Consider the following 23,710-nt stretch of genomic DNA (forward strand, 5'->3'; position numbering starts at 1 on the left):
TTCAGCCTTTCTCCATTCCTGCAGGTGGCTGCAAGTCTACACTATGGCTCTGAAGCTGTAGAAATCCAATGTAAATGTTGTGAGCTCTTTTAAATGGCAACCCCAGTACTGTCTGCAAATCCTATCTGCTTCTTACATGAAAATAAGTGTTGTCTTCACATACCATGATATGAAGTGTGTGTTTTCATTCTGTCCCTCAATCTTTTAAGAGGCTACCAGGTCTTCCTTCCATTTGTCTCCACTCCAGAGGAAGTGTTGTAAAGGCTGCTTTTGTGAGAGTTTGTGTGAATGGGCTGTATAGGTACCTACAGATGTGGATGGAGAAACAGTTATCGAAAAACAGCAGGAAAGCATGTGCTGGGAAGGTAGTGTGTGAAAGTCTTCCAAGAACTCATAAGCTCCTGTTGAAACTGTTGGACTGACAATCTCAGTTCACCAAGAGCCTGCTGAAACCATACAAGGCCACCAGCACTCACTACCGTCAACAGCTGTGCAACTCTGACCATAGCCAAAAGGGTGGTAGCAGCTACATGCAGGCAACGGCTACAGGGGTATATATACCTGATGAAATAAAGAACAGTCTGAGGGACTTTCCAAACACCTGCCCAGAAGCCGCTGATCCTCCACTTCGGAGTGTACAGCCGGGCTCAGCCTGCCAGCCTCTGCTCCAGCTGGGCAACTTGCTGAGTGCAGAAATGAATGCGATGTGTGAGTAGCTCGTGCTCGGGGGTAGAGCTGCGATCCCGAGGCACCTCCACAGGCTGGAGAAGTGGGTCAAGAGGAGCCTGATGAAACCCAAGGAGGACACATGCAGTGTCCTGCAGCTGAGGAGGAGGAACACCTTGTAGCAGTCCTGCCCGAGTTCAGCGCAGGGCCGCCACGACGCTCAGGTGCTGGAGCACTGGCTCCAAGGAGAGGCCGAGGCACCGGGGCCTGCTCCGTGCAGGACACGAGACGGCTTCATGGGGCAGCACAGCCGGCCACGGAAAGGCCAGCGAGGAGTCGGAGCCAGGCCCTCCACAGAGGCGGGAGGCCGAGAGGCTTTGTGCAGAACCGGGAAGCGGAGGGCTCTGACCAGACCGACGGAGAGGCCTGGCCCCGCGAGGCGCTGGGACGGGCCCCATGCCCAGGCTCTGCCGCGCAGGCGACACCGGCCGGCGAAGGAGAGGAAAGCTGACTGGAAAGGGGCAGCTCGGCAGGTGGAAAGCGGGACACCGGCCCTGGGCCCGGCCGCGCCGCAGCGCCGGCAGAGCGGGTGGCGCCCGCCGGGCCCGGCCTCCCCGGCCCGGCCGCTCCCGCCCTCGCCAGGCGGGCCAGGGAAAGCAGCCCAACGCCTTCGCGCTCCGGCTAGGTTCGCCCCACGCCCTCGCCGTAGCTCTCAAGCGGTGCCGGGAAGCGGTGGGGCGGCGCTGCGCGGGGGTCTCCTGGGATATGTAGTCTTCCCGGCCGGGCCGGTGCATTGGCGCCCCGTTCTCCTGCGCCGCCCGGGAACTACAGGCGGCGGCAGCCGGTGTCTGCCCGCGAGGATGGCGGCTCCCTTGGTGCTGGTGGTCCTGGTGGCCGTGACGGTCCGGGCCGTGCTCTACCGCTCCAGCCTCGCCGCTTTCATCTCCGAGCGGGTCGAGGTGGCGTCCCCGTTAAACGCCTGGAAGCGAGGTGAGGCCCGGCGAACCCGGGCCGGGGCACCGCTCCCCCGGCGCGGCTGAATGGGCCGAGGCCCGCGAGGGTGGCGGTGAGGGGGCCGGGGGCGGCGGTCGCCCGGGGCTGGGGACCCCCAGGGGCCGGGAGCGCAGCTGCAGGCGGGCGGGGGCCTGTCCCCGGGCCGGCGCCAGGCTGGGGCACGGCCCCGCGGGGAGAGGGCCGGGCTGCAGTCCCGGGGCTGGGGACGGGCCCCTCCTCTCCCGGGCCCGACCGAAAGCTGCATGAAATGGTCCGTGGCAGTTGTCCCCGAAGGAAGAGCGAGTGTTCGGCAGCTGCAAGGGGGCGGGAGGGACACGGGACCGAAGGCAGGAGGATGGGGGTTTAGCCATTGTGTGCAGCTGGCTTGGTTGCGCTTGTACAAACTGATTGTGTCACAGATGTATGTAAAATGGGAGAGTGACAAAATCTGGCACTGAATATGTAGTTTCAGCAACCTTGATTGAGTCGCTTTCATTACACATTAACTGCACAAGCACCGTCTCATGGTGTGAACATGACTGCATGGTTCCCAGTTCATGCACAGCTATTCACCCTTTCATTTTCCTTGCTCAGTTTGTGGCCCCACACGTTACCAACGAATCAAATTCTCTTCTGAAGACTGAGGTACAGTTTAATCAAGGCTTTTTGGTGGCATTCATCTCTGTAGCATCTGAGCCCGTTAGGAACCTTAATTTATTTTAAAGACAGCCCTTTGGGAAAATAATATCCAGTTATTATGCAGGTAAAATTATTTGCAGTTTTGGGGTGGAAAACAGTGGCACAGAGTGATAAAGGTCAAAAGCATGAATGCATCTGATGATCTAAAGCCTCTGCTCCAGTGTGTAGCACTTCGTACTTCATAGTTTCAAAATACAGCTCCCAAAAATTCCCTTGCAGCAATGGATACTTTCTAAATCTTACCTTAGGGCACCAAGGTAGGCGTCTAGAGAGTAAGGAGCACAGTTAGGATCACCTTGAAAAGTCCAGGCTGTCATCATAGGGGAACTTTGTAGCAGAGACAGAATCTACTTCTCCAGCATGTCGCTGAACTGAGAACCTCTTGTTGCTTCCTGCAGTCTCCTGCCTCATTTCCCTCTGAACAAATGGACCTATTTCCCATAGCTTCTTTCACTGCATACGCTGCTCAATCCCCAGGGAACCTTTGTGCTCAGTAAGGTGGAGATCCTATGGAAAAACGTGTGCGTGCATTGCAGTGCAAGCTGTAATTACATGATTCCAAAGGATCTGAATTAAGGCTGCGAAATGTCAGGAAGTTCCAACAACGGATAAAGCTTTTAGCTTTGCCTGGTAATATGCATTCATTTCTGCTCTTTTATTGTGGTTTTGGACGTTTCAGGTCTCTCTACATCTAATTAGGCAAAATAGTTCAAATTGTATATTATGTCGTGATTTGCCCTCTTAGAATTAAGTATTTCTCCAGCGTAGATACCATGCGTCACATAATAGGTGACTTAAAATCAGTAAATATCATATATCTGATTTATATGTAGTTAAGTGCAAAACATTTCAGTTATTACATTTTTAGCTGAAACAAATAAATAGATTACAACTGACCATTCAGTTACAAAAGAAATTTGCATGGCAGAAGAAAAACAATCAATTCTAGCTGGTTGTTGGCTTTGTGAAATTTTGTGTCACCCATTCAGATAGCGATTCAATGTGAGATTCTTATGACCATGGGTGTGTTAAAAACTATAGTTTTACCATCATGAGATTTTTCTCTTCCCACGTTACAGGATTCTAATGCAGGCGTTTTGTATGTTTCAGTGGTCGAAGGGTTAGCTCTGCTGGATTTAGGGGTCTCGCCATATTCTGGAGCTATTTTTCATGAGGTCAGTATGCACGCTTCATTTTAAACGTGATATTCAAGTGGCACATTTCTTAGTCTTACTGCTCACGGACTGGCAAAGGCTGGGGACCTGTCTTGTCCCAAAGACTTCAGAGAACTTGGAGTCATGTAGTTGTCTGTGCAATAGTTGTATACGTAGTGACTAGCACAATGAGGAAATGCAGTTCATCATGGAATAACTCGTTGCTGTGCAGATGATAGACATCATAATATTTATTACTGCATAAGGAGAGTCTGAAATAGGGGAAATCTGTAATAAGTAAAACATTCTGTTCACATCCAGATGTTCCTTTCAGCAGAGGCCGGAGCAGGGAGAGATAGTGTCATTGTGAGTCTGAACACAGTTTTACTGGATAGCAGCATCTTGAGTTTCTGCATTTGCAGAAATATTAACATCAGCACAAGCATGCATCTTGAAAACGCCTCGTTCCTCCAAACACTTAAGCACCTGTGGAGTTTTTGTGCCCTTGAGTGGTCTTACTGATATGAAGGTACACTCATACATAGTGTCACCTAGGGGTGAGGCAGATGCTTTGCATACCTCTGAAAACTTGTTTCTCTTCAATAAATTCTCCTTCTTTAAACACAGTTTTCTTCCAGACTGGAAAATATTTTCCCATGCTTATTTATGCCATCACATTATTTCAGAAGTATTTCAAAAGAAATATATTTCCTCACAGCGAAGACTGAATTTACACCATGTAAATACAGTACTTCCAGATTACGTTTTTCCGTCAAAGGAATAATTCAGAAACATGCTCTTCCTCTTACCCTAGAAGGGAAAAGCTGTTGGAGTAAAAGAATGATAGGACTGTAGTCCTACTGCTTTATGTTTTTAACATGCTTTCTTCTTTTTGCTTTATAAAAGACTCATCTAAACAACAGGCTAAAGAATGAAACCAGCTATGCAGGAAATACTTTCAAAAGTACCTGCAAACAACCTGAAAAAATAGATTCTCTAGAAAAAGTTATTTTCTAAAGCTGTTCTTCATATGCTTTCTATTGTAACTCTACCACTATACTAGTAGAATTGAAAAGTTGGAATAGAATATACTTTTCAAAGTTGACGGTGTCTTTTATAAAGTGCATTGAGAACTTTGCAAGGAAAAAGACCAGTAAGTGTGCTTTGTTTCATCACTTTACTCTGAAGTAACAGCATTGTAGAAGAGGCTAAGGAAAATTGCCTTTCGCAGTCTCTCATAGTACTGCTCCATTTTCCTCATCAAATCACCAGTTGTTCTGTCTGGACAGTATTTGACATGGGCTTCCCTTCTGCTCTCTTTTAGACCCCGTTGATAATATATCTCTTCCACTTCCTGATTGAATATGCTGAATTGGTGTTCATGGTAAGTGCTCCTGGAAAGCTCCTCTTGAAAGGTCTCATTCTGTGAAATGCTGAGTATGACTTTCCTTTTAGTCCTGCAAGAATCGGGGACCTTCAGCCTCCCTGTAGTTCAGATTCCTGCTGAGCTCACAGTTTAATTAGAAAGGCAGCTTTGCCTGTACAAATCCACGTTCGGGCTTTTCCCTTGTTGTACATGTTCCTTCTTTTTTGTGAGTTCTTGGTTAGATAAGTATCCACGCAGAGGGACAGGAAGTTGGCATTTTGTTTCAAGTTTCAAAAGTTACCTCTTAAAGGTCAGAATATTTTGTCCCCCCAGTCTTATCCGTACACTGCAATGTTTCTCACTAAAACCCACTGCCAAACCCCAGGCCTGCAAAGAGGGCACAAATGGGTTAGTCCTCCAAATGTCTCCTGTAAACTATTCTCCGAGTCTGCGTAATTCAGAAGGACAGAAATCATATAGCTGGCTGCACGTGCCACCTGGTGGAGCCTCTCTCCCCGGATCCCTGCTGGGCAGGTCTCATGCAGAGCTAACAGCCATCTGCATTGTGCTTGTGCTGATTGTTCAGATGACTGTACGGCTGCCTGGTAAGTTTGGGACAGCTCAAGGCACTGTTGTGCTCGATTAATGGACAGGTGGGTTTAGCCAGCTGGGCACTGCCCCAGTGTTGCCTGTGCTCTAATTAGATCAGTGATTCTATTACCCTCGCATACTTCTTTCACCTTAAGTCCCCACTCTCTTGTTTTGTAAATATTAATATCTTTGATACAGCTCATGGCTTCAAGGTTAAGCGGTGGTGTGTGAGCACAGTGTACAAATCAGCAGTCTAGTGTTTTTAAAGCTTGTTTTTTCTTCTCGTGAGCTGAGTCAGATCAGAGTCCTTATTGTATTACTGTCCAATATCTTTTTCTCCATTTGTTTATTTTGCTTACAGTCAGTCTGTCTATGCCTTGCTTTTTTAGATAACTGATGTGCTAACTGCTGTTGCCCTTTACTTGGCCATTCAGGACTTCAACAAAGTTGTGGTAAGCTGACTTGCCAGTGTTGCTGATCCTCTTCTCCCAGCAAGTATAAATATCTTGTACCAAAGAAAACACATGCCAGATGATGCAGTATCAACCAGTCCTCGTTGCAGTAAATCTGATCATATCTGGATGATCAGTAAACATGGGGACTGAATGAGGTAAACAGCGGAGGTATTTTAAGTTTTGTTGTGGCAGTATTGCGGTATGAAACAAATTAGTGTCCGTAGCTACCACACTGCCCTTGAATGATGATCACAGCAGTGTAGATTCTTTAATCGAAAAGGAGTGTAAAGAATTTGAGAAGTTTGTGAGAATGCAATAGACAATGAAATGCGGACAAGTCTAGGGTCATGGTACACAAGATGGGATGTGAGATTTTAGAACGTGTACTGAAAACCCACCTTCAGTTGTTGTGGCAGTTTGCAGTATGCAGAATTTAATTACTGGACTATGGATTTGGCAAGACTTCTGGCAAGACTTGAGCACTTCCTTTCTCACCTCTGCTCCTGCTACAATCTTCTGTAAATTTTGTAGCTAGAGCCTGGAATGTTTTACCCTGAATATGGTTTGTATTTGCACACAGCATGAATTAATACACAGACTGGAAATGTGTAAAGGAAGGAATAAACCTTCCAAGGATGCTGAGGTGACATAAATCATTCTACTGAGCAAGGTGAAAGTCTGACACCAAATATTACTTGTTCCTTTCAGATTATAGGTACATGTATTTTGAGGTGAGTGATTCCTCCCAGCTCTCTCTCATAAGTAGCTCAGAGAACATTTTGTATAAGCTGTGTAATGCTGTGCGGTCTGCGATCCTAGAGGGGCAGTGATTCAGTATCAACATGAACAGGGAGGCTGCATTTTCTACAGCATCTCTGTGGTCTCCCGTCCAGCTACATACTTGTTCCTTGTCCTCTGAGGTTGGAGAAATAACTCATGATAGAATGACAGCCGTGTAAAAATCCTGTGTGTGAGCTACTTTGCTCATTGAGAATTTATTGCCAGCATCTCTCTCCTTCTGTCTCACCGTGATATAGTTCAGTAGGTTCATAATTCAGATTTCTCTTTTGTCTCCATAGAGAGCATCATAGAACAAGATAGATTAAAGAGAGAGATCTTGGGTTCCTAAAGGAGATTTGGCATAGAGGTATCCATCTTCAGAGTAGCAAAGACCGCATGCTTCTGTGACTTGGTTTCTTAGGGGCTTGTATGTTGAACAGTGAATTTATAAAGTCATTGGAGATCCAGACAAGCTTTAGGAAGATTGAAAGTGTTAAACTCTAGCGTGGTGAATTCAGTCAGCTGTGTCAAGAGTTAGACACAGGTAATTAAGGAAGTTCAAATAAGTAGAGATTATCTGCTTTCTCATGACTTCCACTTCAGTTGTTAAGTATTTGGGAAAAGAGAGGGGGTTTTTGTTCTGTTTGTACAACACCTCACATAACATGAGTTTTGGCTCACGCCTGGGGCTCATATATACTGTTCCACAGTAATGGAAATCCTGAGTGATAAGAAATAATGACTTTCCTCATCTGACAGTCTTCGGTCATTCTCTCTTGTTCAGTTCAAAAAGCAAAAGCTCCTAATAGAACTGGATAAATATGCACCAGATGTGGCGGAACTCATCCGGACGCCCATGGAAATGCACTACATCCCCCTCAAGGTAGCACTATTGTAAGTATTGCTTCTTGTAGGCTGCTTTGGTTCCTCAGCTCCCTTTGGGTTTTATTTGTCTGATTTGGGGCTTCAGCATTTGTTGAAGAATTTTTTTTTTTCCCCAAGAATTCTGAATTTCCTATTATACATAAAAATCCCCTCAGCTCTGAATACTCGGTTTGAAAGTGAAAAGCAGATGCTTTTCCAAATGTTTGTTGCCAACAAGTAAATTCACTCAGGCCCTCTAAGAGGCTCAACAGCATAAGGTCATTAATTTGGTAGCAAGAATGTTGTGTCTGCACAGATCACATGCCCATTTATTCTGCCTGTATGCTAATGTCATCAAAACTGATTTTATGCCTCCCAAATGTCTCGGGTGTCTTTTCAGAAAAGTTAGGACAATTTTTGAGCAGTCAAACAAAACGTTTGCTGAATATCACAACTTGAATATCCCAGAATTGCTTATAATAATTCAAAAATATTTTCAGGTTGTCATCTTAATAGTGTCATGTCTTGTTGTTCCTCTGTATCCTAAATACTTTTTATTTCAGAAAACTTCAACTAAAATAAATAATATACAAGCAAGGTACTTAATGTCAAAGAATTATTCTTTTAATTGGGGTTTTGATGTGAATAAATTATCATCTGAATTATTCTGTGTCAGAGAGAGTTTTCCATTAGATAAGTTGTTATTTTTTCTTATTTTCATATGAATTTTGTAAAATGGTAAATTCCCCAGGGCGAGAGAGTCTGTAAATTGCAGACTGTTTTGTATTTAACATTGTTGCACATTACCGCAGCAAAGTTGGCATTAAGTTGTACCTATTCTGCTGTACGCTGTCTCTCTGGAAACACAGAAAAAGCCTGGGACTCAGAGAAGTGGTAAAAATGTTTATGTAAAGAGATAATTAGGAAATCATCAGCCCTGTCTATTCACTCTGATGATTGATTTAGTTACTAGCAAGGCTGATTGATACATTATCTTGCTTATTGTATTGGTAATCCTTCCAAACATTCTTCTGTGCTTTTGAGGTTATTGTAATTCTCATTTCCAAAAGCAGCTGGCATCCTTACTAAATAAAGTGTGGCTGCATTCTGGAAGGTAGAAGTGTTCAGAGTTTGCTGTCTTTCCATAATTCCAGTTAAAATATGCCAGGTTTTCATAGCTGGCAGGTTTTGTGCTCAGATCATGTCATGGTGAACAGAAATGATTGCTCTGCCATAGCAAGAGTGTGCAGGTGCCATTGGGTTTGGGGAAACTGCTCGTGCCTGGGGATTTGTTTCCATCTTGCTATCTTCTTATTTTTATTACTTTCTCAGAGTCAGTAGATATGAGTAACAGAAAGAGTTTACTTTGGACCCAGTATTCCTAGGTCTGACTGGATAAATGCACAATGTTTCTGCAAAACAAGGAACATTTTTGGTAGTCGTTTTCTAGGATAGAACTTGCATTTTAGCCATCTTCCCAACCGTCTCCTTTTCTCCAGTGTGCTCCCTGTGGCCACTGTGTCCAAGGCTACAATCCAAGAATCTGTTTTTTGCTCCAGACTAAAGAACCTGTTCAGCTGAGTTAATTTGATGAGGAAAGGATCCCATCAAATGTAAATAAACAAAAAGAAATGGCAAACTGCATCTGTTTTTCCTTTGAACGTCTCTTTAATTAGATGGTATCTCCTTTGAATGGCATGAATGTAACTCGACCTTTGCTCTTTTTCAGCTACCTGTTAAACCCCTACACTGTGATGTCTTGTGTGGCAAAGTCCACCTGTGCCATCAACAATACTGTCATTGCATTCTTCATTTTAGCTACAATAAAAGGTAACATAATGAAGAAAAAATGGTTCATTATGTCTTTCTATAAAGATCAGAAAATTAGCAGAAATTAAATCAAGGTGGAACTTTACAAATATGATTGCTACAAAGATCTCAGTGAAACACATCAGAAACGGGGACTGGAGCAAGGTCAAAGTTTGACCTGAAATCACAAGAGATCAAGAGACTTTATAGTCAAGTCAAAACTTGCTTTCATCTCAGTGTACCTAGGAGTTTAATCTCTAAGAACTGACTCCTTTTCCTGGATGACTTTGAATAATTTTCTGTTTATGAAGAAATGCCTGTCTGTGTGTAGGAGGACATAATGCTCTGCTGCTCTTTCTTTTGTACGTGAATATACACTTAAAGTGTTGTATACAATTTATTTTCAAAGTGTATCTTTGAACTTTTATTCAAAAGCAAGCAGTTGCCTGCAGCTATTATTTGGCTTTCACTCACAGTTGTAACCTTGGTTTGAAATTAGCTAATTGAGCTTTGGGGAAGCAGAAACAGTAACCAAAGACCATACCGACACAGCTGAACAGATTATGACAGAATAGCTGTTTCATTCATTTTGTGCATAATGCCAGGTTTCTGTTTCATTTATGACTCCCCAGTGCTAAAGTCTTTTAGCGTATGTGATTTGTACTAGTCACATAAGTTTTAGGAGTTCTGTGCTGGATCAGAGGAAAGCTCAGTCTGATCTTTTGTCTCCAGCAGTGCCCAGACCCAGACGTTGCGAAGAAAGCTGATATAGATTGTTTTTATTAGTGTTTCCAAAAGAAAGTTTTCCTCCAATTATTGACTAATTGAGGCAGGAGGGGTTTTGGTTTAAAAGCATTTGCAAAAGCAAACGAGTGGGGTCCGTTTACTTAAACTGATTTTTAACTGTTCACTGATAGCATAAGACAAATAGCTCAGTCATAGACAAAACTGTAGTGGCTGCCGCCTGTGTTTTCTCTCTGACTGGGAGTGTGGCAGCCTCTAGGTTTTAAAGTGGGCAAAGAGAGGATATCAGATTATGACTATGATTTCTGGGTACCAATTCTTTAGATCTGTGCAGAATTGAACACTCGATAAAATAGAGGATAGGGAGGTTTCTGTCTAGGAGAGTGTAGTTGAAGAATGGAGAAGGCTCATCACCAGGTAACCCTATATTTTCTCTTTCAAAAGGTGGAAGCAGAGAGAAGCTTACTGAGTGTTTGATGTCAGTAGGCTGACAATTAGTCCAATGCACTAGAATTCTTGCTGTCTAAGCTGTATTTTTACAGATGACTTCCATCGAATGACATAAGACTGAAAGTTATAACCAGGCTACTGCACTGGGTGCTTGTATTTTTATTGTTTAACCTGGGATCTTTTGCACTTGATTTCTGGTTTTGGTAGTTGGGCAATGTGAGTACTCAGCACTTAGCTCAACCTGAGACACCTCAAATAAAGCTTCCTCAATAACAGCATTCATATTTTTAAGACCACTTGGAAAAGCTGTGCTAATCCTTTTTACGCCTCAGTTTTGGTATCTGTAAAGTAGGGCTAATGCCACTTCGTTCCATCAGCTGCAGACTTTCGCTTGCTCTCTTTCACAGAGCTTTGCTGAGGGCCCTGACGCATTCTGGTGACGAGGTTATCCAACATGCCCAGTATGAGTATAACAGCTGTTTCATGGCAGATATGACTTAAGTGAGTGTATTCCCATGCATAAACAGCAGACAGCATGGTCTATATATAGACTGAATTACATGAATCTCTGTATGTGAATGATAGGAGATATAAACCACTCAGCGGTTCTTTCTTGTGGGAGAATCACCTTGGTATGAGTCATTCTCCGTTCAAAATGTAGTTAAGAAAAGGACACTGTCCAGGACACACTCTGCTAAAAACGCCTTTAAGCGGTGTTCTGATATTTGTAAAGCCCCTGCAGAGGGTTATGCATTTCTTCCCATTTGGACTTCCTGTCTGGAAGGCTGTTTATATTAAATGTTCCTTACAAATGAACATTTTTTTTTTCTTTGCAGGTAGTGCCTTCCTCAGTGCTGTGTTCCTGGCCTTAGCAACATACCAGTCACTCTACCCTCTCACATTATTTGCTCCAGCACTGCTTTACCTTCTACAGGTAGATGATTTCTAACTGTTGGTACCTGTCGTCTTCTTGTAGCTGTGCAGAGACAGTCCTTAGCTATTGAGAGGGAAGTCGGGCAAGTCCTGAGTTGCAGAAAAAGTGACTCTCGTCAAACCATGGGAAGTTTGAAGCCTTAATGGGGATGCCTGTGCATAGAGAGAAGGGAGCAGAAAGTCATCTACAGAACTGGCTGGTGTTTAGCTTGCCCGAAATAAGTGCTATTCTTTGTGTCGTGTGAATAACAATGAGGATTTTAGACCTGGAGAGGAGGAATGAGGAGCTGTATGTTTGAATCACTCAAACTCTGAAATGCTGATTTGGAGTTTAATGGCAAAAGGCGTGTGCTTGTGAAAGCGGCTGGTTGCCCTTGTCCTTTCTCCCTCCCCATTAACAGGACCCCTGAATTCCAGCAGGGCTGACCTTGGTCATTCATGGGTACACAGTGCCTCAACTGACAGACACTGCTCCAGACAAAACTAGCGCAGCAGTAGGCTGGTAGGCACATCTGCAGGCAGGGGTAGGGTTTAAAGCTGAGGCAGCTCTTTGCTAGTGAGTGGATTCATCACCGGTTTGCCTGCATGCTTCCCGCTGGTCTCTCTCTTAGCTCTTGTGCTGATACTATAAACAGTGACTTAACCAAGAATCCAAATTATAATGCACTTAATGAAAACTGATCATTTGATAGTCTTATTCTGATACGGGAGCAAGGTGAGGCTGTGACCACTAGCAAAGGACTTTTACCCCAATTCACAGATCACTTGGTGATCATTTTTATTATTTTTGCCATTCTGAAAGTCCTGCTGTTGAGTGTTTCGCCAGTGTTTCTTCGTTGCTTCTGTTCTGTCTCCCTCATGATTTTTATAACTAATCTTAACTACAGGTTTATTACAGCCTATTCTCAAATCTCTGAGCTTCAAAAGAGAATGGCGAGTCAGTTCTAGTCCATTTTTTTCCCTGACTATCTGACATGAATGTCTCATTTTTTTTTCAGAAATTTTATTATTATTACTCTTTGCAAGACAAGAACTTCTGCAGAGTCAGTGTTGCTTTTTCAGTTTGATAATTTTTAGGAGTGTTTACCTTATATATTTTATATTTTGGTCTCATTTGTTCTCTTTTAACTTTAGTCAAAGTAAAGCAGCAGAAAAGTACAAGCGTTGTGTTCACAAGCAACAACAAGTGCTTTGATATGTGAATGCCTAATTTGCAGCTTTTAAAGGGGATCATGCTAGTGTGTGTTCTTTTATCCAGATTTGTAAATGAACTTTCCTGCATTCTTTGTACAGAATTAAATAGCTTTTCTCCAGCACTTTCCAATCTGTCCTGCCAAAAATCCTTGGTAAACTTGCTTACATTGTTCCAGCAAGTGGCATTAAACACACTATGACTGAGAAAACAGAACATGCTTTACACAGAGCCCACATCAGTTAGAGCTGGCTCTCTGTACATCTCCTGCCAGTGTAAACCCTAGTACCAAATGGCAAAGCTGCATCACTGACTTGGAGCTGCAGAACTCTGAGCGATTCCCAAAGGTGTTTGCCCCTGTGTGTATATTTGTCTTTACAAATGCAGTCAGGGGACCTCTTGGAGTGAGATACCCATATGTCACGTTATGTGACAAGGGCTTGTGGTTGACTTATCAGGACATGTGGCAGTGGCAGGACTGCACCAGTTGTCTTTGTCTGAGGAGGCAATCTTTTAGAGGGGCTCCTTTGTGCTTAGGAACCCACTGGATGTCCTCTTTCTCTGCTTTCAGCAGAGCATGAGTGCCAGTCCATGTGGTGGAGACCTGGCATCACAGGGTGGTGGGTCATGGAGCAGGGCTGTCCGTCACCCAGTTGATATGGGTTCATGCAGTAGAAGGCAGGCAGCAGTACAGTATTGCAAACATCTAAGATACAAGTATAGCTGTGAGGAGGTGTGTGTAAATCTTATATTGAGTGCGTGAGACTTGACTCGCTGCAAGCAGAAATGACCAGCTTAGCTACTGTATTTTCAAGCACAGTTCTGGAAATATGTGCAATATGACTTAACTGGCCAGAGTGAAGAACATCAAGCAAATTGTGCTTGAGAGCTGCTCCTTCCAGTGCCATAGTGCCAGTGTTTGATGCTTTCTTTCATCGATTTAAAATTACGTTCTGAACGCTCGGGCTTTCTTGTGGCTTTCCACCTGATGAGGGATATCTGCTGCTTGTATTTCATTTTCAGCGTCAGTTCATACCAATAAAACTGAAAAGTAAAAGCTTCTGGCTCTACACCATGCAGTATGCAGCCCTGTACCTGTGCAGCCTAGTGGTGATCATCTGCCTCTCCTTCTTCCTCCTCAACTCCTGGGATTTTATCCCATCTGTTTACGGGTTTATGTAAGTATAAGGACTCTTACTGTTTTTTCTGTCTAGCCCCCCCCCATGTTGTTTCTTGTGCATCACACACAGGTGCCCCACTCCCTGTCCTAAGGAGTGTGTGATCTGTGATTTTATTGGCAATGCAAGAAAAGAAAGAGCGTGTGGAGAAGAGCAGGCATTAGCCAACTTCTGTTAATTAAGTAACAGCAAGAATTAGAGAAGACAGGAGATGTTTTCCACTGAGTTGATTGGAAATGGATTTGATCGTTGAGCTACCGTGGCTGTGAAATTTTCATCTCTGGAGAAATGTCTGCTTGGGAACGGTTTAAATCCTGCTGGGGATAGGGAAGGATTAGTCCTTTTTCTCTCCAGGTTTTCACCCCTTTGGTTTCTCTTCCACGGGTTTAAAATATAGGTCCTCCATCCAGTAGCACACAATGATTAATTAATGTAACAGAAGCAGGGCAGTGAAAAACAACCATTTAAAAATACTACCTTGACTTTTCTTTTCAAATTTCAGCCTCTCTGTTCCAGATCTGACACCCAATATTGGCCTTTTCTGGTACTTCTTTGCAGAGATGTTTGAACACTTTAGTCTTTTCTTCGTATGTGTGTTTCAAATCAATGTGTTCTTCTACACCATTCCCTTGGCAATAAAGCTAAAGTAAGTATGTTTCTCTGCTAGTTTTTTTACTCTCATTTTTCCGGTGGAAGCTTATAAGGCTGGCGTCAGATGTCTGGATCTACAAGCCTGAAAAAAATAGTCTTTTAACAGGGCCTATCCTCTTCATTTCCCAAAGTTTCAATCTTTATTCCTCTTAAATAGAGTGAGTTGGGCTCTGCTATGCAACAGACGTGTTACAGGCATCAAAAGAGAGAGCAGAAACTTAGGCTATAGAGGTGCCTGCTCCCTGCCAGCATAAGCCAGTGTAGTCAGAAAGCAAGAACTCTTGGCTGCAGCTTCAAGTTAGTTACTGTCAGGAAAAAAGTGAAAACTTTCCTAGCAGACTGCGCTAACAACATTACCCTTCTTTCTGATAAAAACACCCGTTAAGACGCCTGGATTCTCAGTGAGCTTATCCTGTTGGCTTGGAATGGATACAGACATCATGACATACCAGAGGGATAACTATGGGCTTCTCCAAATAACCTTCAGACAGGAGGTGCTGCTTGCTTTTCGGTGAATAAGACAGAGCTGGGGAAGAGCAGCCCAGATGACCAACTGTATAAATGTATGTTGAGTTGAGACATAAAGTTTCTGTGTGAGGGCAGCAGGCAGATGTGCATCCCCTTATACTGCTTCTCTGCAGAGCAGCTCAGTCTACCCCGCCCAGCACTCAGAGGCTTGTTTGGAGAGAACAGAGAGCCTCTTTGAGCCTATCCCACAGTACATTTGTGCCCTTGCTGATACTTATTTCCAGTTTCCAGAGACCCTACTGCATCCTCTTATCCTTTGTGTCTTACCCTTTCTAGGGAACACCCTGTGTTCTTCATGTTTATCCAGATTGCAATCATTTCTATCTTCAAGTCCTATCCCACTGTGGGAGACATTGCACTGTACATGGCCTTCCTTCCAGTCTGGAGCCACCTTTACAGATGTAAGTTCTTTGTGTTTGATTGTTCCTTATCTGGAATGGGAAAGGGCCTGTCCAATAATTGTCACCATTAAACCAAACCAGGCCCATGTCCACAGGCTCTTGTGGCCTCCTTGGGGTGTCTGGAAGGAGGCTTGATTTTTCCAGTGATACAGTCTCTAACGTGTCTTTAGAACTAGGTTGAAATTGGTTGAGGAGGGAATTTTCACTTGTACCTTATCTTCCCCCTCTCTCCAAGTTGTTCTGAAGATTAACTTTTTTCTAAGAACCTTTTACAGTCCTGCACAAGGGATGTGGCTTATTTAAAGTACATCCATCCTTCAAATGCTTCACTCCCATTTAAGGCTGTGTAATTTGAACACTGCTCCTGCAATTGGCAAGTCCCCCAGCCTTAAAATCCTGCACCTTGCAGTGGTTCTTTGTTTTGCATCTGCTTTTTTGCTTAGAGTGAAAGTAACTGAATTACTCCAAGCAATTTTTCAGTTTTTCTTAAATGCTTCATAAAGAACCTCTTTAGCTGTTTAAATCACCAGAGAGCTTCCTGATGATTTTCACATTCAGTCTCTAGAACGTGCCACACTGGGGAGATTTGGAAGCGCTGTGTTTTTCCTGGTGTTTCTTGCTTAAACCAACTGCTTTGGCCAACCCTGCCAGGTTGTCCGGGCCTTTTACTGCAGTCTTCTCTAACCCAGGCCAAGTGTGTTTATGGACAGCTAGCCTGTTATGGCAGGAGACATAATGGACATCATCAGGAGTCAAGAGACTTGGAGACCATCTGCTCTATTAGTTTCGGACTAAGGAAAGCTAAGGCCAAAGCATCTGTGATAAAACAGGGCAGGAAGCCACAGGCTAGCCCTGAGCATGTCACAGCCATAGCAGGTGATGTACTTCTGAGAAATCCCGATTCAGTGTAGTTCAGTTGCATGTTCAAGCATGCAGATAAGGGGACTATGACCAGTGAGAGGGACAGTCATCTGTCACATGCTCCCACCCCACAGTGAGTGAATAAGAAGTTTTAAAAGATAGGTGTGAACAGGTTTGGATGTGATAATGCTGTTAAAATGTCAGATAGCTCACTTCAGCTGCAGAATGATCGGGAGTCTTTCAGTTACCTTCAAGGACATTGGCTGCGCTATAGCCAAGCACAGCAACACAAGTGCCGGGATGAATTATAATACTGCTGCCAAAGGACAGGCATAAATAGTTCACAGAAAACAAAATCTCTTCTGGCCTAGTAGCTCCCAGCTCTTTTAGACAAAGTTGTGCTTGGTTTTTGTCCATCTGACACATACTCATGCAGACTAACGGATTCTGGCCACACTTGCACCTCCTGAGGTCATGTGTTTGTCAATGCATTTGGCCTATATGAGTTTCCTCCTTTTATGGTGCTTTCATTTCCTTACCACCTCCCAAGAAAGCATCTCTCTTCCTATGGCCCACAGGTTCATTTTTTTCCTTTGTCGTCACCTGGATGAGGCTAGGGAATGGTGTGCTCTGCTCTCTGAATCATGATGCTGGTGGAAAGGCCCTTCTCAAAACTGCTAGTTACTGTAGTGTGGACACCAAAAGGCCAAAGTCCTCTGAGGAAGAGTGTTTGGAAGCAGGACCTAGAAAGAATGAGGATTTCACATTCAAGCAAAGGCAGAAGTATTTGTTTTAAAGGGAAATATAGTGGATTTCTTACAAAAGCTAGCCAGGAAATTATTAAAGCAAACTGTGAAAGATTATTGGAGAGAAGTATGTGTTGGCAAGTGCCTCTCCCCCACTGCACATACCCTAAATACCATTGCTGGTTGCGTGAGCATGGCTGCTCAATAATGCATCATTTTAACAGCTTGGTTTTCTTTTGCAGTCCTCCGGAACATCTTCATCCTGTCATGTGTGCTCATTGTCTGCTCCCTCCTGTTCCCCGTTCTATGGCATCTATGGATTTATGCAGGAAGTGCCAACTCCAATTTTTATTATGCCATCACGTTGACTTTCAACATAGGGCAGGTTAGTAGAGCGAGGCAAACAAGGCTGCACGTTGGGTAGGTCGCTGGATCGGGTGTCCTGTCAGCAACAGTGAATTCTGCAGGATGTGTCTAGCTCTTTGCATCCTGTGTAGTCCTGCATAGCAGCTTCCTGCCTCTCCTTGCTCCAGCTGAAATCTGCCTAGTCCTCACCTTCTGGCACACTAATGGGAAGGAGCTCTTGTAGTATTTGAGCTACAGCTTAACAATCCAACTAGACTGCACTGCAAGTTACATGGTCTGTTGCTTGATAGCAGGGGAAAAGCATCTCAGTATGGCAGGACTAAGAGCACAAGTGAATGAAGAAGGGGAGCTAAGAGGGGAAATAGAAAAACCCATGGGGCAGCAGCAGTGGGGCCAGACAACAGGCAAATGAGAACTGCCCATACACGGGGACATGGCACCAATTTTTCTGAGCGTTGTACCTCACTGAAACGTAGGGTTGTGGGCACATGCAGGGTCCCAGTCGTGCCAGGGCTTGCTCTCCCTGCTTCTCTCAAGGCCATTCTAGATACATGACTTTCACTAGCCTTAGGGAAAACAGAGCTTAGCACCCCTGGAGGATGGGGTTCAATGTACACAGTTGCTACAACCTTTTCTAAGTCCTTCCTCTTCTCTGTGCTATTTCTTATGTCCCTAAGCCCTGGGACAGTTTCACATGTGGGTGAGCAGAATGTTCATTTCATGTTAAAGTTGCCTTTATTTTGAATGTGCCTCAGCCATTTATGTTTGTCTGCTTCTCCTAAAACTAGAGGAGTGGTTTTGCCAGGGGCTGAAAATCACCTGCTTGTACATCCCCCACCCCCTTGATAAATGGGGACAAACGCCCATTCTGTAAAAGCAAAAAGAGACTCCATGCAGTGAGCGGGGTGAGGAAGAGTACAGAGATACTACTAAGAAGGGCTTGTAGGAAATTGGGAGTGGGTCATTAGCTCTCTAACTACATGTCTTGCTATGGAATGAAAGGAATAGTAAAACTTTAGAGATGGCAGGTGTTGATATTCTAAGAGAATTTTTGTTTCCTACCTGAGAAAGCCATAGCAGATCCTGCAAGTTCTTGTGCTCTGTGTAAATGCAGAGCAAAAATCTGCTTTCTGATTTCCTTGTGAGAAAGAACTAGCCTTCATCCCCACTAACCTCAGCTCTTTCTTTTCCCATTAAGTCATCTGCACAGAAGTTTAGTGAAAAGTAAAATCAACCATATTGATATAGCATGTCAGTAGTCAGCCATGGTGTTCAGCAAAAGAAGCGGACAGAATAAGCATGGCTGTTTTCACTCTCTCTGGGCACCTCAACCCTTCTCTGTCTGTTCTCCTTCGCACTTTCTCCTCTGACCTCAGCAGTCTGCAGCCCTGTTTCTCTTTCCCTGGTCCTCCATATCCTCCCGTCCTGCCACTGAGCCTTCCCCGCAGCTGTATTTAACAGTAACCCAAGCAGGCTCTGGCTAACAGCCTGACTGTCCCTCCCTCCGTCCCCTTAGCACTGCAGCATACTTCAGGTGAGGGTCTCCCTGGAGTGAATTCCCCAGGGAAATGGATGAACGCACTGTGCCAAAGTAAGAAGTGATGCATTAAGCGGCATCTGGACATTAGGACAATAACTACTAGCTTGGTCTGGCACCGAAAAGGTTTTCCACTCCAGTTATGTGATGCTGTTTCCAGACGGAGGAGGTCAGCATTCCTGGGGAAGGGTCGCACTACAAGAGGCTAAATGACAAATGGCACTACTGAGCCAGCAGGTCACTGCCTGCACTTACAGCAGCCCAGCCTGCCCCTGCAGAGGCAGCTTGCCCAAGGTGACTGCTTTAGAAAAACTGCTGAGACCCACTCTTGCATTCTCAGTGCTTTTAGGCAAGGGAGCAGTCACACCATGGTGCCTCAGTACAACCAAAGTGGGGCTGAGGAGGGGAGGGACCTTGTGATTTCCACATCAGGTTTCCACGTTCACTGCGGTTCTCTGCAATGCACTTCAGTTGTGATTTCACACTACAACATGGCCAGTGGCAATACCAGCCTAAGGTACGCCCATCTCCCGAGCAACACAGGACGGTGCCAACGTCCGTGTGTCTGGCAGCATGCTCTGACCTGGATCAGGGGAAAACCTGGGGGATAGCCAGCTCTGTTCACCACCTAAAGGGAGACAGTGTGCAAATGTATACACAGGGTTGGCTGCCCCACAGAGAGGGCATGACAGCACAGGGGCAGGAAGGAGATGCAGAAGTGATGGGGGTGGAAGCAGTGCTTTTATCTGGTGTTGCTCCTGGACGTTGTACTGTGAAGCCACAGCCTTGACATTTCAGCACTTCTCTTCACCCCTTAGCCTGGTAAGTATCATTTTGTTAAACTGCTAAAGCTTCTGTTTGCTAAGGCTGACCTGAGGAGCTGTGGTATTCCTTCTGCTGCCTGCAAGCTTCTTACCCTTTCTGAGTAGAAATGGCTGTTGAAAAACAATCACAATTAAGAAGTATTTAATAGCAATCAGCAGCAGGAGACTTTCAGCATTTGGGTTGAACTGCATGACAGTGCTTGCATGGAAGGAGTCCTGTGGGTGAGGCTGAGATGGTCTGTAAAGCTGTGGCACAGATGGACCTGCCATTGTCATATATTTTGGTCAGTTTATGGAGCTACTGTCTCCTTAGCAGAGATGTCTGTGAGAACACACTAGTAGTGCAACAGATATTAGTTTAAGTCTCCCTTGGCTTAATATTGCAAGGCAATGGACAAGGAGTGTTCACAGGATCCCGGTGTGTCCTCTCGCAAAGCGTGATGAACAGTCTAAGAACTTCTTAAACCCCTTCAAGGTCTGTCACAAACACATGTCCCTGTTTATTCCTTGTTCTGAAGCACCACTGATGTGTCTGAACATCTCACTTCTGCAGATCCTGCTCATCTCGGATTATTTCTATGCCTTCCTTCGGCGGGAGTACTACCTCACTCATGGACTCCATTTGACAAGGCAAGATGGGACAGAGGCCATGCTTGTTTTGAAATAAGGATTGTGCCCACCATTCCCTGGGACATGGACCACTCTAAGGAACATGCAAAGCTTGGGGTATGTGGGGTGGGTGGGGAAGGTTCCCCAAATGAGTTCTGACTTTGGGAATGATACCTACTGAAAGAAAGGGCTGAGGTTCTGGGAATACCCTCCTGAGCTGTGGGCTCAGTGCAGAGACTGTAAGAACTACAAGTAGGAGCTGCAGTGCCTCCGTTGGAGCATCTCCCTTCTTCCCTGAGCTGTGCTTTTCACTGCGACCTCAGCCATCAACTCTGGGGCAGTCCAGCAGGAACTGGAGAAAGTGTCTGAGCTAAAACCAGGGCTGAATCTGTGTCCCAGAAAGAGCTCAGACCATAAACTGTTTACTTTACTATCACTGCTTCTTGGAGATGTTTGCTTCTCCTGGAAATTTCCCCTTCGCTGCTTTGACCAGTAATGCTCCCGCTTGGCACAAGGCAATCTGTGGGTACCTGGTGCCTAAGCCCTGGCTGCAGATGCCATTTCTTGTTTCTCCTACTGTTGCGGGATTTAGAAAAATCACATGTGCTCAGGCACAGTGGGTGCTTGTGAAACAAATCGGTGACCAAAATGAATGACCTGTTGGAAGGAGGACAGCTGAAGCTGCTGCCACAGGTAATAACCCTGGCGCTCAAACACTAGTAAGAACTGGAATTGGGGTGAAAGCAGGAGCAGGGTGGGTACTGGGTAACTAACTGCTCTATCCCGTTGAAGCAACACAGACATTTTCATGTCAGGAGCTGCACAGAGGCATTACAGGGTCTCAGAAGAAGGAAGAATACTGTGGAGATAGATAGACTGCCGCTACTCCTTGTTTCTGTAGGGTAACAAAGCTTGGCAGTGCAGGGCTCACACTATACCGTTGTGATCGCTTGGGGCAGCTGCCTGCCTGGGCTAGGGACCAGGAGCTGTCAAAATCTCCCCTTTAAGGCCCCAGACCAACTCCAGAAGGAGCCTCAGCCACCGCTGTTGTTGAGTTGTTGGGCTCCAAGTGTTCCACAGTTGCTTAACACTACGGGATATGCACTTCCCCATGTTACCCCCTTGCAAGTACAGTGATGGTATCTTGTGGCTGTGCACAGCGGACTCTGTTAAAGCACTACCCCTCGGTTCCCCCATGATTCCCCTCTGTCTGTGTTCAGACCTGCTCACTTCAGAGCTGCTGCCGCTGCTGACCCGGTGAACGTGACCCACTGGGGCAAATCCACCAGGCTGGCTTCTTGCTCTGCTGGTTGCGCGGTGGCACTGAGAAGCAGTAACTGCAGTGTGAAAGCCTTCTCACTGGTGTTGGGGCAGCAGGCAGCCCCAACTGATCCCAAGAAAAATCCGAAGGGCTGGGAATGTGACAACATCGAAACCAAACTGCACCTGGTACAGAGCAACTGAGAGACCAACGTGCCCAGGCGGTTGTCAACAGCTCTTCTTTCTTTCTGGACAATTAAAACTTTTGCCTTACTGCACTGCTATTAGCGCTTTGGTGGGGGGGTGTTAATCCGAGCCCAGCTCAGCCCCCTGTGCTCAGCTGCTCCGGCCGGGGCAGGCCGTGCAGCAGCCCTGCGGCTCGGGCCGCAGCAGAGGCACACGGAGGCAGGGCTGCTCTGGGCTGCCGGCTGTGTGGCATGTCAAGGAGCATAATAAACTGTGCAAGTTTTAAACACCTCTTGTGTACAATATGTTGGGGGGGGATGGGGGTGTGACACTGGAGGGTGAGTGGGGGCTGGGAGGCACCGAGAGGCACATGGAGGGGTTGTGAGGGGACTTGAAAGCAAACACAGGGGTCAGGAGGGAAAACAAGTGGCCCTGGGGCACACCAAAAAGCAAACAGACGCTTCTGGGGCACGCTGAAACCCACTCCAATTTTAGGAAAAGCCAGCTATGCACAGTTCAACCCGCCAGCAGTGTAAAAGAAAATAAGAGGGTAAACAGCTGGGGCTATCTGGGGGCTATCCATTTTACAACCCCTCCTCTTCCCACAAAGCAGAAAATAATTCGCCCATCAGGAGGGAGACGATGCTGACGGGAGGCGGCAGAACTGAGCCGAGGGGCCGTGGGCAGCAGCTCCGTTCTGTTTCCAGCAGCTGAATTTGTTCCTGTGACTGTGCCCAGGGCCCCACCCCTGGCCACCCAGCAGCCCCCCCCCTAGGCTGGCTCCAGCTGGGTCTCCCAGCGGAGCAGGGCCCAAAGTTGGACTCAGAAGTGGTCCTGAGAAGAGGTAACGGTGTGAGCACTGGGGGCAGAGGAAGAGCATGGGGCAGGGGCATGGGCACTGACATGAACAGGGGCAGGGGCAAGGGCAGGAGCCGAGGCAGGGGATGAGGCAGGGGCACAAGAGGGCCGGGGCAGAGACAAGGATAGTGCAGGGGAAGGGGCAAGGGGCAACGGGCAGGAGCAAGGGCAGGGAAAGGGCAAGGGCAGAGGCAGGGACAGGAACAGGGAAGGGGCATGAGCAAGGGCAGGGGCAGTGCAGGGATAGTGCAGTGTCAAGGGCAGGATGGGCAGGGGCAGAATCAGGGGCAGGGGTACAGAAAGGGTGGGGCAGGAGCAGGGTCAAGGGCAAGGCAGGTGCAGGGACAGGGACTGGGTAAAGGACAGGGACAGAAGCACTGGCATGGGTAGGGGTATGGAAAGGGCAGGGGCAGGGAGAGATATTGAGGCAGGGGCAGGGATGGGGCAGAAGCAAGTGCAGGGGCAGGGACAGTGTCAAGGGCAAGGTCAGGGACAGGGACAGGAACTGGGCAGGGGGAGAAGTAGGGATAGGGACAGGGGCAGGGATGGCTGTCCTATGGCAGTTCAGACAGGGACTGGGTTCCCCGTCCTGGCTCCTGAGCAGGGGGTGGGTCCCAGGGGAGGCTTTTGGGGCCACCGGGACCTCCTGGCCCACCCAGGGCTCTGCCAGTGGCCAAGTGTCAGCTGTGCCAGGCACCAGGAACCCCCAACCTCCCGCTGCCATCCTTGGGCCACTGCTGCCATCAAAGCCTGGTGGGGACAGTGGAGCTGGGACCCACCCACCAGGGTAGCCAGGACCGATGGGGCTGCAATGGGCCCTGCCATGGAGGCAAGGAGCAACCCCAAAAATGCCTGCAGTGGGGCCAGGGCCTGGGACAGGCCACTGCAGCCATCATGCCACCATGCCGGGCATGCAGAAACTCCTGTATTGGCATAAATGGGACGTTTATGGCTCATGGCCATGCAGGCTGCTTTGGGGAGGGAGGCATCAGTGGGACGGGGACACACT

General features: G+C 46.3%; 1 protein-coding gene across 2 annotated transcripts; it reads left to right on the plus strand.

Moving 5' to 3' along the window:
- The first annotated feature begins 1,507 nt into the window (after positions 1 to 1,507).
- Positions 1,508 to 22,130, plus strand: PIGU (phosphatidylinositol glycan anchor biosynthesis class U). Of its 2 annotated transcripts, XM_076352176.1 has the most exons (12): positions 1,508 to 1,656; positions 3,469 to 3,533; positions 4,837 to 4,896; positions 5,859 to 5,921; positions 7,489 to 7,598; positions 9,298 to 9,398; positions 11,408 to 11,505; positions 13,720 to 13,874; positions 14,377 to 14,520; positions 15,330 to 15,454; positions 17,304 to 17,446; positions 20,342 to 20,509. In XM_076352176.1, exons 1-12 carry the CDS (start codon positions 1,527 to 1,529, stop codon positions 20,453 to 20,455), a joined length of 1,308 nt encoding a protein of 435 aa, XP_076208291.1. In that variant the 5' UTR covers positions 1,508 to 1,526; the 3' UTR covers positions 20,456 to 20,509. The 2 variants fall into 2 exon arrangements, with proteins under 2 accessions (XP_076208291.1, XP_076208292.1); XM_076352177.1 differs by lacking the exon at positions 17,304 to 17,446 and having other exon boundaries at positions 20,342 to 22,130.
- The last annotated feature ends 1,580 nt before the right edge of the window (positions 22,131 to 23,710 follow it).

This window comes from Aptenodytes patagonicus, chromosome 14 (assembly GCF_965638725.1).
Source record: "Aptenodytes patagonicus chromosome 14, bAptPat1.pri.cur, whole genome shotgun sequence".
Taxonomy (NCBI): Eukaryota; Metazoa; Chordata; class Aves; order Sphenisciformes; family Spheniscidae; genus Aptenodytes; species Aptenodytes patagonicus.